At 51.2% G+C, this 16,269-nt stretch overlaps 1 protein-coding gene across 2 annotated transcripts in view; it reads left to right on the top strand.

The window, feature by feature from the left end:
- Nucleotides 1–16,269, top strand: part of MGAT5B (alpha-1,6-mannosylglycoprotein 6-beta-N-acetylglucosaminyltransferase B) — a 172,017-nt gene that overhangs the window by 76,489 nt on the left and 79,259 nt on the right. For both annotated transcript variants that reach the window (XM_065415867.1, XM_065415866.1), the window contains exon 4: nucleotides 9,959–10,071. In XM_065415867.1, the coding sequence (XP_065271939.1) occupies nucleotides 9,959–10,071 (113 nt within the window). The remainder of the gene's footprint in view (nucleotides 1–9,958; nucleotides 10,072–16,269) is intronic.

Raw genomic sequence — 16,269 nt, 5'->3', positions numbered from 1 at the left:
ACTGAACAAATTCAGTTTGAAACAAAACAAAACAAATTTTTTCTTTGTTTCAAATTCTTTTTTTGTTTCATCATTGAACCAGAAAATCAATTATTTGCTCAGAGTGCTCAGCTGAGATTGAGGCCCCATTGTTCTAGGCTAGGGGTGGGCAAACTATGGCTCAGGGGCCGCATCCAGCCCTTCAGACATTTTAATCCAGCCCTCGAGCTCCCGCCGGGGAGCAGGGTCTGGGACTTGCCCTGCTCCGGCGCTCCAGTTGGGGAGCGGGGTCAGGGGCTTGCCCTGCTCCGTGCGTACTGTGGCTCCGCGCAGCTCCTGGAAGCAGCGGCATGTTCCCCCTCCAGCTCCTACACATAGGAGAAGCCAAGGGGCTCCGCACACTGCCCCCACCCCAAGTGCCGCCCCTGCAGCTCCCATTGACCGGGAACCACGGCCAATGGGAGCTGCAGGGGCGGAGCCTGCAGATGGGGCAGCATGCAGAGCTGCCTGGCTGCGCTTCCGCATAGGAGCCAGGGACATGCCGCTGCTTCTGAGAGCTGCTTGAGGTAAGCACTTCCTGGAGCCTGCACCCCAACCCCCTCCCATGCCCCAACCCCCTGCCCTAGCCCTGATTCCCCTCCTGCCCTCCGAACCCCTTGGTCCCAGCCCGGAGCCCCCTCCTGCACCCCAGACCCTCAGCCCCACCCCAGAGCCCGCACCCCCAGCCAGAGCCCTCACGCCCCTCCTCCCATCACCCCAACCCCCTGCCCCAGCCCAGAGCCCCTTCCCACACACTGAACTCCTCATTTCTGGACCCACCGCAGAGTCTGCACCCCCAGCCGGAGCCCTCACCCCCTCCCACACCCCAACCCCCAGTTTCGTGAGCATTCATGGCCCACCATACAATTTCCATACCCAGATGTGGCCCTTGGGCCAAAAAGTTTGCCCACCCCTGTTCTAGGCCCTTAACATACAAAGATTAGGGTAGAGTCCTGGTTGTCACTTGCACTGCTGGTCTACCTGCATAAATGGCTGCTCTTAGTAGAAATGAGAATTAAGACAACCCTCCCTGCTCCAAAGAGCTTCCAGTCTAAGGCCCCAGTCCTGGAAAATCTGGGCCAATTAATACCAGTCATGAAATTATACAGCCTTTTAAAAATTCTAGCCACAGTTTTTGATGTAGGTTCTGATCCTGTAATAATGCAATAATGTAATGTAATAATGTAATGCAGCCTGACCCCTGAACCTGTATGGAGTCCGACAGATGTCAATGACCCCCTGCAGTAGTCAGTTCCATAGATTAATGACATTAGATAATAGGTGAAAGCACTTAAAACAGAGTTTAAGTGATATTTAAGTGGTGTGTAGGCTTCGTGCTGACCCTCTGTACGGGGTGAATTTCACCCTTGGTGAATAGTTCTTAAACTCCTTCACTTCTTTAGTAGTGAATAATAGTATTTAAATATTCCCTATCCTACTCTGCTATCACTAACCTGGGTAGACCATTTACATTTTTCTTCTCATTGTCTTCTGTCACTATCAATAAAGCATAATGTTCCAGCAAGCTACAGCAAAACCCTTTTATCTCTATGCGGTTCCCAGTTTAAATATTTTATTTTCTAGTCCTCTTGCCCAAGTTGTAAATCATTTTAATGATGGTTTTAGTAATTTATGCTTAACCTTTCTTGCCATCTGTTTAATAGCTTAAATCAAAGTGTTTCTAAACTGCATGCTGGATGCAAATTCAGGAACTTGGATGAAATATCTTGATGTAATAAATGGTTGTTTTGTATCAACTCGTGTCTGAACCAGTGTGGCAAAATAGCAAATGTAACTGGCACAAGATTTTGGTTTATTTGGTTTAAAGTAACATTTTCAACCGTTGTTCGTTGCTTTAATATGTGACAAAACTCCAAGAATCATGATGGACATTCTTCAGCTCCAAAATAGCTAAAGTGAGGAGAGTATTCCTTTGCCTTCTTGATCCTAGTCACTTCAGTTTACATTTCCTTAGTAGCTTTCGTGGACAGCTTTGCAGTACAACAAAAGAGAAACGTTTAAAGAGAAATGAAAGCATTGTTTGAGGGTGATAATCAAACATACATTTTTACATCCAAGATCTCTGACTTCAGTTCTTTTTGTTAAAGGAACAACTGCAGGGTAGTAGAGTTAGTCAAACTATTGGGCAGGGCCGGCTCTGGCTTTTTTGCCTCCCCAGGCAAAAAAGCCTCCCGACGCCCCCCCAGTGCGGCAGGGGAGGGCGCTGAGCCAGGCCGTGGGCCCGCTCTCCCCAACCGGCCGGAGCGCCGAGGGGAGGGCGGCGAGCCCGCCGCGGCTCCACTGGCGGCCGGAGCGCCGGGGGGAGGGCGGAGAGCCCGGCCGGGGCTCCGCTCTCCCCGGCGGCCAGAGCGCCGGGGGGAGGGCGGAGAGCCCGGCCGGGGCTCCGCTCTCCCCGGCGGCCAGAGCGCCGGGGGGAGGGCGGAGAGCCCGGCCGGGGCTCCGCTCTCCCCGGCGGCCAGAGTGCCCGGGGGAGGGCGGAGAGCCCGGCCGGGGCTCCGCTCTCCCCGGCGGCCAGAGCGCCGGGGGGAGGGCGGCGAGCCCGCCGCGGCTTCGCTCTCCCCGGCGGCCAGAGCGCCGGGGGGAGGGCGGAGAGCCCGGCCGGGGCTCCGCTCTCCCCGGCGGCCAGAGCGCCGGGGGGAGGGCGGCGAGCCCGGCCGGGGCTCCGCTCTCCCCGGCGGCCGGAGCGCCGGGGGAGGGCGGCGAGCCCGCCGCGGCTCCGCTCTCCCCGGCGGCCGGAGCGCCGCGCCGCCCCCCTCCAGGTGCCGCCCCAAGCACATGCTTGGTGGGCTGGTGCCTGGAGCTGGCCCTGCTATTGGGCATGAATACTGGCCTAGCTCCTCAGATGGTGTAAACCACAGCACCACTGGGGTTATGAGATTTGCACCTGCTGGGAATCTGACTCATTATTATAGTACTTTCCTGGTTAGCGATTCATTCAGGAGCTGATCCTGATTTCATTTGAAGGTATTTGTCAACCCCGTATCTCAGGTCTGGCTGAGCTGTGCTCATCACAAGAGATAAGATGGAGGACAAAGGTGACTTTAATCCTTTGGGTGTGTCCTCAGTGCACACTAAGCCCTGGTCTTGTGGGCTTGGTGTTTCCAAGTCTGGGTTTGAGCATCCACACTGCATTGTAAACCTGGGTTTACAGTTGCCAGACCCAGGTCTCATAGCCATGCTAATGTGTCTATACTGCACCATGCAGACTTTCTGTCTGAGGTCTGTGGCTTGAGCTGCGTTCACACTGCAAAATGAAAGGGTTTGGATCCAAGTCCTAGCTGGATTCAGGCTATGACCCATCATCCTAGCAGGGTCCTAGGACCCAGATCCTGAGTACTTGCTGACCGGTGTTAGACTGATTTGTGTGGACTAGGGTTGCCAGGTGACCAAGAACATCTGATTGAAAAGGGACCCTGGTGGCTCCAGTCAGCACCACTGACCAGGCCATTAAAAGTCTGGTTGGCGGGACTGGCAGACTCCCTACCTGGCTCCACACGGTTCCCAGGAAGGGCGACGTGTCCCCTGCTCCTAGGCCTAGGAGTGGCCAGGGGGTTCCGCGCGCTGCCCCCACCCCGAGTGCCGCCACTGCAGCTCTCATTGGCCAGGAACCGCAGCCAATGGGAGCTGCAGGGGCAGTGCCTGCGGCTGAAGGCAGCATGCAGAGCCGCCTGGCTGCGCCTCTGTCTAGGAGCCGAGGGACATGTTGCCCTTCCCGGGAGCTGCCTGAGGTAAGCACCGCCCAGAGCCTGAACTCCGCACCCCCTCCAGCACCCCAACCCTCTGCCCCAGCCCTAAGCCCCCTCCCACACCTCAAACCCCTCATCCCATGCCCCACCCCAGAGCCCACACCCCCAGCCGAAGCCCGCACCCCCACTCCCTGCCCCAGCTTGGCCACCTGGAGCCTGCACCCCGAGCCCCCTCCTGTGCCCCAATCTCCTGCCCCAGCCCTGAGCCCCCTCCTGCACCCATACTCCCTCCCGTGGCCTGCACCCCACACCCTCTCCCACACTCTGAACCCCTCGGCCCCAGCTTGGAGCCCCCTCTTGCACCTCAAACCCCTCATCCCCAGCTCCACACCAGAGCCCTCACCCCCTGCACCCCAACCCCCTGTCCCAGACCAAAGCCCCCTCCTACACCCTGCACCCCTCATTTCTGACCCCACCCTAGAGCCCTTGTCCCCAGCCCAGAGCCCATACTCTCTCCCACACTCCAACCCCCTACCTCAGCCCAGAGCCCCCTCCCACACCCCAACCCACTGCCCCAGCCCAGAGCCCCCTCCCACACCCTGAACCCCTCATTTCTGGCCCCACCCTGGAGCCTGCATTCCCAGCCAGAGCCCTCACCCCCTCCTGCACTCAACCCCTTACCCGAGCCTGGTGAAAATGAGCGAATGAGTGAGGGTGGGGGAGAGCGAATGACAGAGGGGGGATGGAGTGAGTGGGGGGCAGGGCCTCGGGAAGGGAGCAGGGCAAGGGTGTTCAGTTTTGTGCAATTAGAAAGTTGGCAACCCTAGTGTGGACAGAAGCAGGGCTTGGACTCAAACGTGATTCAGAGCCCGGACTTAGTGTGCAATGTAGACATACACTTTATGGCTCCCTAATTCTGATTGGAGCTGGTCAGACCTTAGCTTGTGATAGAGCAGCCAGAGGGATGAGTTAGAGACTGTTTTAATACATCTATTACCTATGGCCTCCAGAGGTCAATCAAGCAGTTGTGAATGGCTGGAGTACAGAATTGCTACATCAATGTCCCACTTCCTTTTTCCATGCTCCTCTTGCCTGAGACTGTGAGGGGTTTACATCGGGGGAGTTCTCAGGAGGATAGATCCATATGGGCCTTAGTGCACCTGAGGACTGGGCCCATTATTCGTAAGTAACTGCTGAATTCTTGGAGTGACCTACTACTTGTTTGCAAGCTGTTACTTTCAACTGTTCGCCACCAGTGGTATGTAGCTGGTTGCCTAGGTCACATGGGAAAAATGATGAAAAGTCTAGAAAACATGACCTCACAAGGAAAGCCAGGGAAAAAATGGGTTTGTTTAATACGGAGAAGAGAAGACTGAGGGGGGACATGGTAACCATTAGGGTTACCATCCATCCGTATTTCCCGGACATGTCCGGCTTTTGTGTCTTTAAATAGCCGTCCGGGAGGAATTGGCAACAATGTTAAAAGGTCCGGGATTGTTACCCCCTCCCCTCCCTCCCTCCCTTCCATGCAGAGTGCGGCCTGGTGATTGGGCGGCTGGGCCTGATTGAGCCGCTCCCATTGGCCTCCAGCAGCCAGAGCCCCTCCCCTGCTCCCCCCCTGCTGCCTGCAGCCCGACAGCATGTTTTGCCTACACGTGGAGCCAGCATCTGACCGGCATGGGCATAGTAAGGGGAGTCCCGGGGGGCAGTCAGGGAGCAGAGCGAGGGTTGGATAGGCCTGTCTGGGGTGGGGGTGTGAATATGGGGTGGGGGGGAGGCGGGTTATATTCTTTTGTGGTGCCCAAGCTCCAGCAATATCCAGGGCCGGGGGCCCTGCTCCAGCAATATTTGGAGCTGGGTCTCTCCCCCGGCCCTGCCTGGAGTGGGCCCCGGCCTCCACCTGCCCCCCCCCCCCCCCCGCGCCTCTCTCCCCTGCCTGCTTGTGCACATTCCTACCCTGCTCCAGGCAGCAACTGCTGTCTGCTGCCCCAGGGTCCTAGTCCCCCCCATCCACTAATGGCAAGGCAGGCTGCCCTTACCCTGCCCTTCCACCCTAGCCCTGAGCCTCTCCAACGCCCCAAATCCCTCATCCGCAGCCCCAGCCCTCATCCCCCCGCACCCTAATCCTCTGCCCCAGCCCTGAGCCCCCTCCTGCATCATGAACCCCTCATCCTCAGACCCACAGCCCTCACCCCTGCACCCTCTCCTATCCCTAAACTCCGTCCCAAACCCCCTCCCCCTTCCCACACACACCCTCCTGCCCTCAAATTCCCTCCCAAAGCCTGCACCCCCTCCCTTTGCACCGCCTCCCACCCCCAAACTCCATCCCAGAGCCTGCACCCCTCACCCCCTCCTGCACACCCACCCTCTGCCCCAGCCCAGAGCCTGCACCCAGCACCCAAACTCTATCCCAGAGCCTGCACCCCTCCTGCACCCTAATCCCCAGCCCAGGACCTGCACCCCAGACCTCCTCCCCCCACCCAACCCCCCTCCCAGAGCCTTAGGCAGGTGGTGGGGGGGGGGGGTTCTGGGCACCACCAAAATTTCTACAAACCTGCCACCCATGCAGGCAATCAGGGGACAGGTAGGGTCCTAGGGGGGCAGTTAGGGTTGGGGGTTCTCAGGAGGGGGCAGTCAGGGGACAAGAAGCAGGGGGTGGGTTGGGGTTTCTGAGGGGGGGGAAGTCAGGGGGCGGGAAGTGGGAGAGAGTGGATGGGGGCAGGGCTAGGGTGGGGCTAGGGCGGGGCTCCCCCCCCAGTGTCCTCTTTTTTGATTGTGGAAATATGGTAACCCTAGTAACCATCTTCAAGTATGTAAAAGATTGTTCTAAAGAGGAAGGTGATAAATTGTTCTCCTTAACCACGGAGGACAGGGCAAGAAGTAGTGGACTTAAATGGCAGCAAGGGATATTTAGCTTAGACATTTAGGAAAACCTTCCTAACTGTCAGGGTGGTTAAGCACTGAACAAATTGCCTAGGGAGGCTGTGGAATCTCTGCCTTTGGAGATTTTTAAGAGCAGGTTAGACAAACACCTGTCAGGGTGGTCTAGATAATACTTAATCCTGCCTCAGTGCAGAGGACTGGACTAGATGACCTATTAACGTTCCTTCCAGGTCTACATTTCTATGATTCCATAGCATGATTTCTGCTCCCTGACTGGATAATGGTTGCAATTTAAGTGTGGGGTATTCAGAAGCCCTCCGAGCTTGCCTAACTCGACCCTTGTCAAAGTCAAGGGGAGTTTTACGTCAATGGACCCTTGGTGATGCACACCAGCTGAGGCTCTGGCCCCGTGTTCTTTGGGCAGGTAGACGTTGCCAAAACCACCGGAAGAATCTCTTGATTTTAGCATTTAAAACAGCTGGCAGGTATAATTTAGACCCTTGGTTTATCCCAGGGGTAGGCAACCTATGGCACGCATGCCAAAGGCGGCACGCGAGCTGATTTTCAGTGGCACTCACACTGCCCGGGTCCTGACCACTGATCTGGGGGGCTCTGCATTTTAATTTAATTTTAAATGAAGCTTCTTAAACATTTTAAAAACCTTATTTACTTTACATACAACAATAGTTTAGTTATTTATTATAGACTTATAGAAAGAGACCTTCTAAAAACGTTAAAACCTATTACTGGCACACAAAACCTTAAATTAGAGTGAATAAATGAAGACTCGGCACACCACTTCTGAAAGGTTGCCGACCCCTGATTTATCCCTTCACAGGGTTGTGACCGCATGGGGGAGGGACAGCCTCTGGATTTTAAATAGGGGTTTGTTGTTGTTGTTGTTTTTTTGCATGTCAAGATATGTGGTTTCCCCTATGGAAATGTGAAGGCCCAATATCGATGCTCATAAACCATCCTGGAAGGAAAAATGTGAGTCGTTTGCTGCTAGAGAACAGCCTTAAATCAACAACTGAAGTAGTGTGGGTTCATAAAACTAGTGGGGTTTTTTAGCCTTGATGACAGAGGCACTTTAAATCCTAGCCTTCCGGTTCACTGATCCGCTAGAGAACAAATGTAAAACTTTAGTGAGAAGGACCCGAAATCAGGGCGAATTTTTGTTCTGTGATAATTCAAGGTTGCCCTTTTGGTTTTACTCACAAGTTATGACATTTTCTTTTCATTTTTTTTAACGATCTGCATAGCTGGAGAAAAATCTTATCACCTTGACATTGTGGAAGGGGAAATGATTTACTGTGGTATTCAAGCTCATCAAGATATTATCGTCTGCAGGGGGAACAGAGAGCAGAACGTTTGAAATGGAAAGATTGGCCCACGTCACATGTGTCACAAGAGCGACACTTCATAGAGGGTCAGATTCTGTCCTCTTTGCATGTGTTGCACAAGGTTCATGCACTGCTCTGTTGTTTCCATCCATTTAAGGTGCCTTTCCACTGCCAAAGCAATGCATTGGGGCCTTAGTGTAAATGAGAATAAGGCCCATTGATTTCCATTGGTGGAGCATGCGTGGTACAGATTGCCGGTCCTGATTCAGCAAACCACTTAAACACATGGTTAAGTTCCATTCAGATCAATGGAATTTAAGCATGGGTTTAAAATGGAGGACATGCTTATGTGCTTTTCTGAATGAAGCCTATCGCAAGTTGGGATGTCAGAATCTGACCCAGGAGGAGCAGGAATAGAGCCTTCCCATTGACCACTGGGGTTGTTATAGATTATCCCTCCATTCTCTGGGGCCCAGACACCCTGGTCTGCTGCTCCTCATCAGTTGCTTGAAGGATGAATGCTCCCTGGGGGACTTGCTGTAATTCCTCACTAAGGGGCAGGCACTCTGGGCAGGACTGACCTTTTCCTGCACCTCTCCTCAAAATAGCTTAATCACGTCGCTAGCATCTGCTCCATGATTACATGGCAAATTCCACTGGCTGAATGGTAATCAGAACCTCTTCTCATAGGTCACCTGGTTGCCAGTAATTATTTGTTCAAAGATTAACTGTATTCTGGCAACCATTTAACTCCCCAGCAAAAATGTCATGTCCCTGCTCTTTAATGACAACACTTCCCAGGGAATGCCTTGTGACTGCACCTTCATTCAGGTTACCAGCTGAGCTGTTGGGGGAGGGATGGGACTTGTGGTGGCTAAGGTTTTGTAAAGCTCTCAAGCTGGTTTTAGCGCTTGCAAAGCCAATTTGACCCAAGCAGCTGCCCTGTGTATGGTCTATATATTGTAGCCTTTCTTCTCTCTTGCCCTGCTCTGCTCCTTTGCCTCTTTCTCTGTGGGCAGGTCTTCACTACCCGCCGGATCGGCGGGTAGCGAACGATCTATCGGGGATCGATTTATCGCATCTAGTGTAGACGCGATAAAATCGATCCCCAATCGCTCTGCTGTCGACTCCGGAACTCCACCGCAGCGAGAGGCGGAAGCGGAGTCGACGGGGAAGCGGCAGCAGTCGACTCGCCGCCGTCCTCACAGCCAGGTAAGTCGACCTAAAATACGCAACTTCAACTACGCTATTCGTGTAGCTGAAGTTGCGTATCTTAGGTCGACATTCTCCCCCCCCCCCCCCCCCCCGTAGTGTAGACCTAGCCTGAGTCTCTCTCTCTCTGGTTGTGCTCTCCTTCATTTTTCACCTTTTTTTCCTGGATTTTGCCCTGTCTACATCCTTTTTTACAGCGTCCCCTAAGCAGACCACAAGCTCAATGACCTTTAGGAAGGAATTTCGGACACAGGCTGTTTGAGAAAGTTTGAAATTAGGCAAAACAAGTTTCCCCAGCTGACATGAGTATTTGCATTTTGTGTGTGAGCGCATGCGCAGGTGGGCGGGAAATAACGATGGGCCAAATAATATAATAATATATGGAGATATACCTATCTCATAGAACTGGAAGGGACCTTGAAAGGTCATTGAGTCCAGCCCCATGTCTTCACTAGCAGGACCAAGTACTGATTTTTGCCCCAGATCCCTAAGTAGCCCCCTCAAGGATTGAACTCACAAGCCTGGGTTTAGCAGGCCAATGCTCAAACCACTGAGCTATCCCTCCCCCCCTCAGTCCAAGCTCTCATGGAAGCAAATGGAATTTGTGAGTGAGCAAGTAATGGAAGGTTTAGTCCACCATTATATCCACCATCAGTGCTGCTCCCGTTGGTGACCTATTTTGCCACCTAAGAACGACCGCTATTTAGGCAGAAAGAACTCCTGGCTCTTTCTAACAAGCTTGGACGCCTTACAGGAAGGAATTGTGTTCTCAGGGTTTATTTATTTACTTTGCAGGTTCCAGCCAGCAGCAGGTTTGATGGAGAGGATCCAAGCTATTGCTCAGAATGTCTCTGACATTGCAGTGAAAGTAGATCAGATTCTCCGGAACAGCCTCATGAATGGGAAAGGTAAGAGTGCCCTGATGTTTCTGCCCAGTCACTGATTCTATATGCTGGGCAGGTTCACACCCTCAGGAACTCTTAAGTGCTGTACAGATGTTGTAGAAACAAGCCAACCACAATAGGTTTGGATACGGATCCAGGAATTTGGATGCTGAGCTGAAGTTACCCAAATCACTTGTGTCTGCAAAATTAGGTTGGATATCTTAGGAAAATGGGCTGTTTGACAAGTTTCCTGCTACTACTTCTGTCTGGCTCAGTGTGAATTTAGTGCTAGTGAAATGCGGGGATTTCCAGAGTAGGAGCAGCATTGGCCAGAGCAGTGCTGAATGCACCTATTGCATCATCAACGTGCCTCAACCCTCACCTGGCGAGACCGGAGCTAGGTCTGGAAGAGGCGTTCAGTCTGCATAGTTCAGTCGAGATGTGGGCTATGGGTTTCCAAAGGGAATAGTGACTTTGGGTCTCTCACTTTTTGGAGGCCCGACTTGAAATAACTTTTAAAGGGGCCAGATTTTCGGAAAGCAGATGCTTTAACGTGTCTCAAAAACTGAGGCACTTATCTATTCAGGAGACACTATCATAGGACCTAATCACATCAGCCACACTATCAGAGGCTCGTTCACCTGCACATCTACCAATGTGATCTATACCATCATGTGCCAGCAATGCCCCTCTGCCATGTACATTGGCCAAACCGGACAGTCTCTACGCAAAAGAATAAATGGACACAAATCAGACGTCAAGAATTATAACATTCAAAAACAAGTCGGAGAGCACTTCAACCTCCCTGATCACTCAATTACAGACCTAAAAGTCACAATTATTCAACAAAAAAACTTCAAAAACAGACTCCAATGAGAAACTGCAGAACTAGAATTAATTTGCAAACTGTACAGGATTAAATTAGGCCTGAATAAAGACTGGCAGTGGATGAGTCATTACACAAACTAAAAACTATTTCCCCATGTTAATTCCCCCCCTACTGTTACTCACACCTTCTTGTCAACTGTTTGAAATGGGCCATCCTGATTATCACTACAAAAGTTTTTTTTCTCTTGCTGATAATAGCCCACCTTAATCAATTAGTCTCATTAGAGTTGGTATGGCAACACCCATTTTTTCATGTATGTATATATATATATATCTTCCTAGTGTATTTTCCACTGCATGCATCTGATGAAGTGGGCTTTAGTCCACGAAAGCTTATGCTCAAATAAATTTGTTACCCTCTAAGGTGCCACAAGTACTCCTGTTCTTTTTGCTGATACAGACTAACACGGCTACCACTCTGAAACCTGAGGCACTTTTAAAAATCTTGGCCTTATCTTCTATGCTAGAGGGCAGTAATTGGTGTAGTGGATACCTGTCCAGGGGGGACTGGACTGAGACCCCCAACTCATTTCTCACTTTCTGAACAGCTGCTAGATAGCTCTATCTTGTGTATTTCTCAGATGCCTAGCACAGTTAGATGGTGTCAACTGAGCACTGATTGCTTTCAATTACTAGTGAGCTGGTTCAAAATTAAACTACTGTCTCTCCTAGTACTGATCCTCTGAGCCAACAACTCCTGACCCCAAGTGGAACACTCTGTCTTGTGGGATTTGGGCATAGCTCCATCTGGATGTGGGCCTGGCCAAAAGCCGGAAATGCAGAGGCACAGAAAAAATGAAAAACATGGAGGAAACGCATCAGAATATTTCAAATCTCCCAAATTATTCACTTTGGTTCAATTCACATTTTGGACCAAAGATCAGTGGTGGTGGTGGTGATGGTGGGGGGTTATTTTATCTGAGATGGTTAGCTCACATCTAGCAAAAATAAGAAAAAATCCATCATTTACTGGGCGCTACAGATGTGGGTGTGGTATCACTCCTCTGACAGCCAATTGGACTCATTGGGTGCCCTTGGATAAGCCATTTAACCTCTCTGTTTCAGTCTTCCCACCTGTAAATGGGAATAATAGACTAGGATAGAGCCTAAGAGCAGGGGCGGCTCCAGGCACCAGCGCAGCAAGCGCGTGCCTGGGGCGGCAAGCTGTGGGGGGCAGCATGCCAGTCGCTGTGAGGGCGGCAGTCAGGCAGCCTTTGGCGGCGTGCCTGCGGGAGGTCCGCTGGTCCCGCGGCTTCGGTGGCAATTCGGCGGCAGAAACGCCGCCGAATCTGCGTGACCAGCGGACCGTCCGCAGGTATGCCGCCGAAGGCTGCCTGACTGCCGTGCTTGGGGCGGCAAAAAACATAGAGCCGCCCCTGCCTAAGAGACTTTGGGGATTAATGAGTAAAGCACTATGTTCTAGAGCTGATGTAAACTGCTGGTGAGTGTGTTACAGGTTCCCCTCTAGGCCTGTTCTTCAGAGGAAACGAGTCTGTTACAGTCCCCATTAGCAAGCCTTGACATGTTAGCCCAAGCTGTAGCAGTTTACGCTTTCAGCTTCGGAGGTTCCTGATTCAATCCCCGGGGTGTTGACCAAGATGGCGGCTTGTCACACTGATATTCGGAATTGCAAAGCCGTTTTCTAAGTAAGCACTAACACCCAGCATGGTGCATGTTCATAAGCCCATTTACATGCACCCTGGGTGTGCTAAGGCACTCTGCTGCAATTTATACCACAGCACGCTCCTGGAGTGTGTACATTGGCTGGCAAATGCACATCCTGAGTGCATTATTGTGCTTCCAGTGCCGTTTATTGACATTTTTAATCAGGCAGCTACAATGCATTTATTTAATATTAATCTACCTAAGACAATAATCCCAAGTAGACACAATACAAAACCCTTGTCTTGTATCTGAGGGTGAGCACTTACATTCCTGTTTTTAAGCCTTGCCCATTCATTCCTTTTTTCCCCCTTCTTCCTTTCTTTAGCTCTCTCCCTCTTTCCTGCCACAGTGCAAATTCCAGTTGGCACCCCTAGAACTCCCCAGTTGGTCTTGGTTTCTTCTGGAGAACTGGTATCACCAGGAACCAGTAGCCAAAGACACCTGGCCTGTACTTCTGTTCCAAACCCTAGTTGGCCACGTGGAGCCAGCTGAGGATTTCAACCAGAACATCCACTGGGTCTTTCACCTGCAGCCGGTGCGGGCAGCAATCTGAATGAATGGAAGCAGCTGAAGCCCAACTGGCTGAGCTGTTTGGTGGTAGTAGGGCTGGCAAGAGAGGCTGCACAGTCCTGCTCTCCCACGCTGCTCAGCTCCACGGGGTGGAGCTCAAAAGAGCTTCCAGAGCAGGAAGGAGCAGAGAGAGAGGATGAGGAAGGCGCTTTCCCTAGAAGCGTGATGATCTGCCTGGGTGTTGCAGTGATCTTCTCAATAAACACCTTTTAACAAAGCAAGCTAGGGATCACTGCATGTCACACTGTTGCCCCTTTGTCTTCCCTTGAAGCTGGAGCCGTTGCCTTGCTGACTCGAAGCCAGATCTTTAGAAATTGCAAATGCGCTTGATTAAAAAAACCCCAAGATTAATGCGGTGGGCACAAGAGCATAGCAGTGCTGGCTTCCTCAGCCCGCACTCAGCCCGTCCCCAGAGTATGAAATATTTATCATCCTGCTAATATTTCTTCCTCCAGCCGTGGAAGCTCAATACTCCGAACAGCCCCGCCTGGCCCCCTGACACCAGGAGAGGTGTAGATGAGGCAGTAAAATATTGTCCGTTCATGTCCTAATATCAATGTTTAATGCCCATCTGTATTATGGAGCCAGGATTCCTAATGAACAGGGGCAGCAGAGACCTTATTTAACATTAACAGCGTGAGTAACTGCCTGGGTGTTGGCAGCATGTTAAAGAAAACAATTGGAGCACGTTGTACATATCTTATTGCACCCCCGTCTTGTTTCTTCTCTTTACTCTTTGGCTTATCAATAATGGATGGCAGTCCAAATTTGATCCAGGTCAGTAATGACTGAAACTTGTTACCGTCTGATAGCTGCTCAGTGAAAAATGAGTTGGCCATCTCTGTCGACTTCCTAATTAACAGGTGCTCGCGACACCAAAATCATCTATCTAGCAGTACGTCTACAGTCGGAGCTAGAGGGGTGTGACTCCCAGCTCATTTACACATACGTGCACCAGCTCTCATCGAGTCAGCACACTAAAAATAGTAGTGCAGCTGCAGTGCCACAGGCTGCAGCAGCAATGGCTCAAGCTAGTCGCCCCAAGTACAAATGCACATGAACTCTGCGGGTACCTCTTTGGGGCAGTAGGCCATGCCTCTGCTGCCTGGGCTACCGCTAGCTCAGATGAGAGCTAGTGTGAGTATGTGTGTGCGAGCTGAGAAGCACACCCCTAGCTCATAGTGTAGACATACCCAAAAAGTTAGGTGGCCCTTTTAGAAGGGATTCAGGTCCAACTCTGCCCTGTTCCTGGATTAGGCCCTGGTTTGAGGAATTCTGGGAGTTGTAGTTCCCAGGGCTGATGAGATCTGTAGGCTTTACAGGCTTACAGCAAGGAATTCTGGGAAGGGAATCTGTATATAAGAGGCCATGGTCTCTCACAACAAAGACAGTCTACTGAATCACCCAATAGAGGGAGACTTGAGCATGCAGGAGACAGAATTTCAGAGGAGCAAAAGCTAGTCTGTGAAATTCAGTTACACGAGGGGTAGGAATGACCATGGCTCTAATCACACTCAGAATTAAATACCAAAATCAGATTCAGTCTAACCTTCACATTATAAGTACCCCCACATCCCCCCTCAAGCATTTTATTCCTACCTACTGGGGAAGAAAAAAAGGAGATTACTGTTGTGTATTTTTAATACTTGGAAAGTCATAGAATCATAGAAGATTAGGGTTGGAAGAGACCTCAGGAGGTCATCTAGTCCACCCCCCTGCTCAAAGCAGGACCAACCCCAACTAAATCATCCCAGCCAGGGCTTTGTCAAGCCGGGGCTTAAATCCTCTAAGGATGGAAATTCCACCACCTCCCTAGGTAACCCATTCCAGTGCTTCACCACCCTTCTAGTGAAATAGTGTTTCCTAATATCCAACCTAGACCTCCCCCACTGCATCTTGAGACCATTGCTCCTTGTTCTGTCATCTGCCACCACTGAGAAGAGCTGAGCTCCATCATCTTTGGAACCCCCCTTCAGGTAGTTGAAGGCTGCTATCAAATCCCCCCTCACTCTTCTCTTCTGCAGACTAAACAAGCCCAGTTCCCTCAGCATCTCCTCGTAAGTCATGTGGCCCAGACCCCTGATCATTTTCGTTGCCCTCCTCTGGACTCTCTCCAATTTGTCCACATCCTTTCTGTAGTGGGGGGTGCAATACTCCAGATGTGGCCTCACCAGTGCCATATAGAGGGGAATAATCACTTCCCTCGATCTGCTGGCAATGCTCCTACTAATACAGCCCAATATGCCATTGGCCTTCTTGGTAACGAGGGCACACTGCTGACTCATATCCAGCTTCTCATCCACTGTAATCCCCAGGTCCTTTTCTGCAGAACTGCTGCTTAGCCAGTCGGTCCCCAGCCTGTAGCGGTGCATAGGTCCTCAGTGACCTGCAGTGAGGGGTGTCAGTATAAAACCCTTGATAGATAGAGTGTTGTATCCAAAACCAGAAGGGGCTGAATTTCTGCTTCAGATAGTACTGAAATATGAGAACAGTTTGTCTCACAAGACTTCTGTAATTCAAGATGTCAGAAATTCCCCAAGATCAATTCTTGCAGGAGTTCTACCATTTGGGGCTTAAATCTTGCAAGAACAGCTTGGAAGATTTTGGCAGCATAGGCTACAAACCCGGATGTCAGCCCCAATTGTGCCTTGAACCCAAACCCTGAGCCCAAAGCCTAAAGAGAGTGCACATAGCTTCTTTGGGCCCACCTGTAGTTAAAATAGATCCTGGACTAATAACACCATTAGTTAGTTGGGTGGCCTCTCTCTAGGCAGGTTGCTAGAGTGCATGTGTCCCACTGGAGGTCTGGTGCTTTACGCCCACTCTGCGTTGTTTGTCAGTGCCTGTTTCAGAACTCCTACTCTGTGTGTGTGTGTGTGTAAGCTATTCTGAGAGCACAGATTGACCTGAACGTGTTGGCAGCACTAGCCCCAGGGGCGAGCTCTATATTTGACTGCTCAGTGGGACTGTTTGTTGCAATTTTACAGTTTGTGCCTGGAAGGCTGTCAAGTACGGCCTTAGATACAGAAGCCTATTTACAGATTATTAAAAGAATGTACAGGGAGTGATCAGAGGTTGGATCTGGAACTGGAGTTGCTC

Source organism: Emys orbicularis, chromosome 13 (assembly GCF_028017835.1).
Source record: "Emys orbicularis isolate rEmyOrb1 chromosome 13, rEmyOrb1.hap1, whole genome shotgun sequence".
NCBI lineage: Eukaryota > Metazoa > Chordata > Testudines > Emydidae > Emys > Emys orbicularis.
The sequence above is the reverse complement of the archived record's forward strand: the minus strand, read 5'-3'. Positions and strand labels throughout refer to the sequence as shown.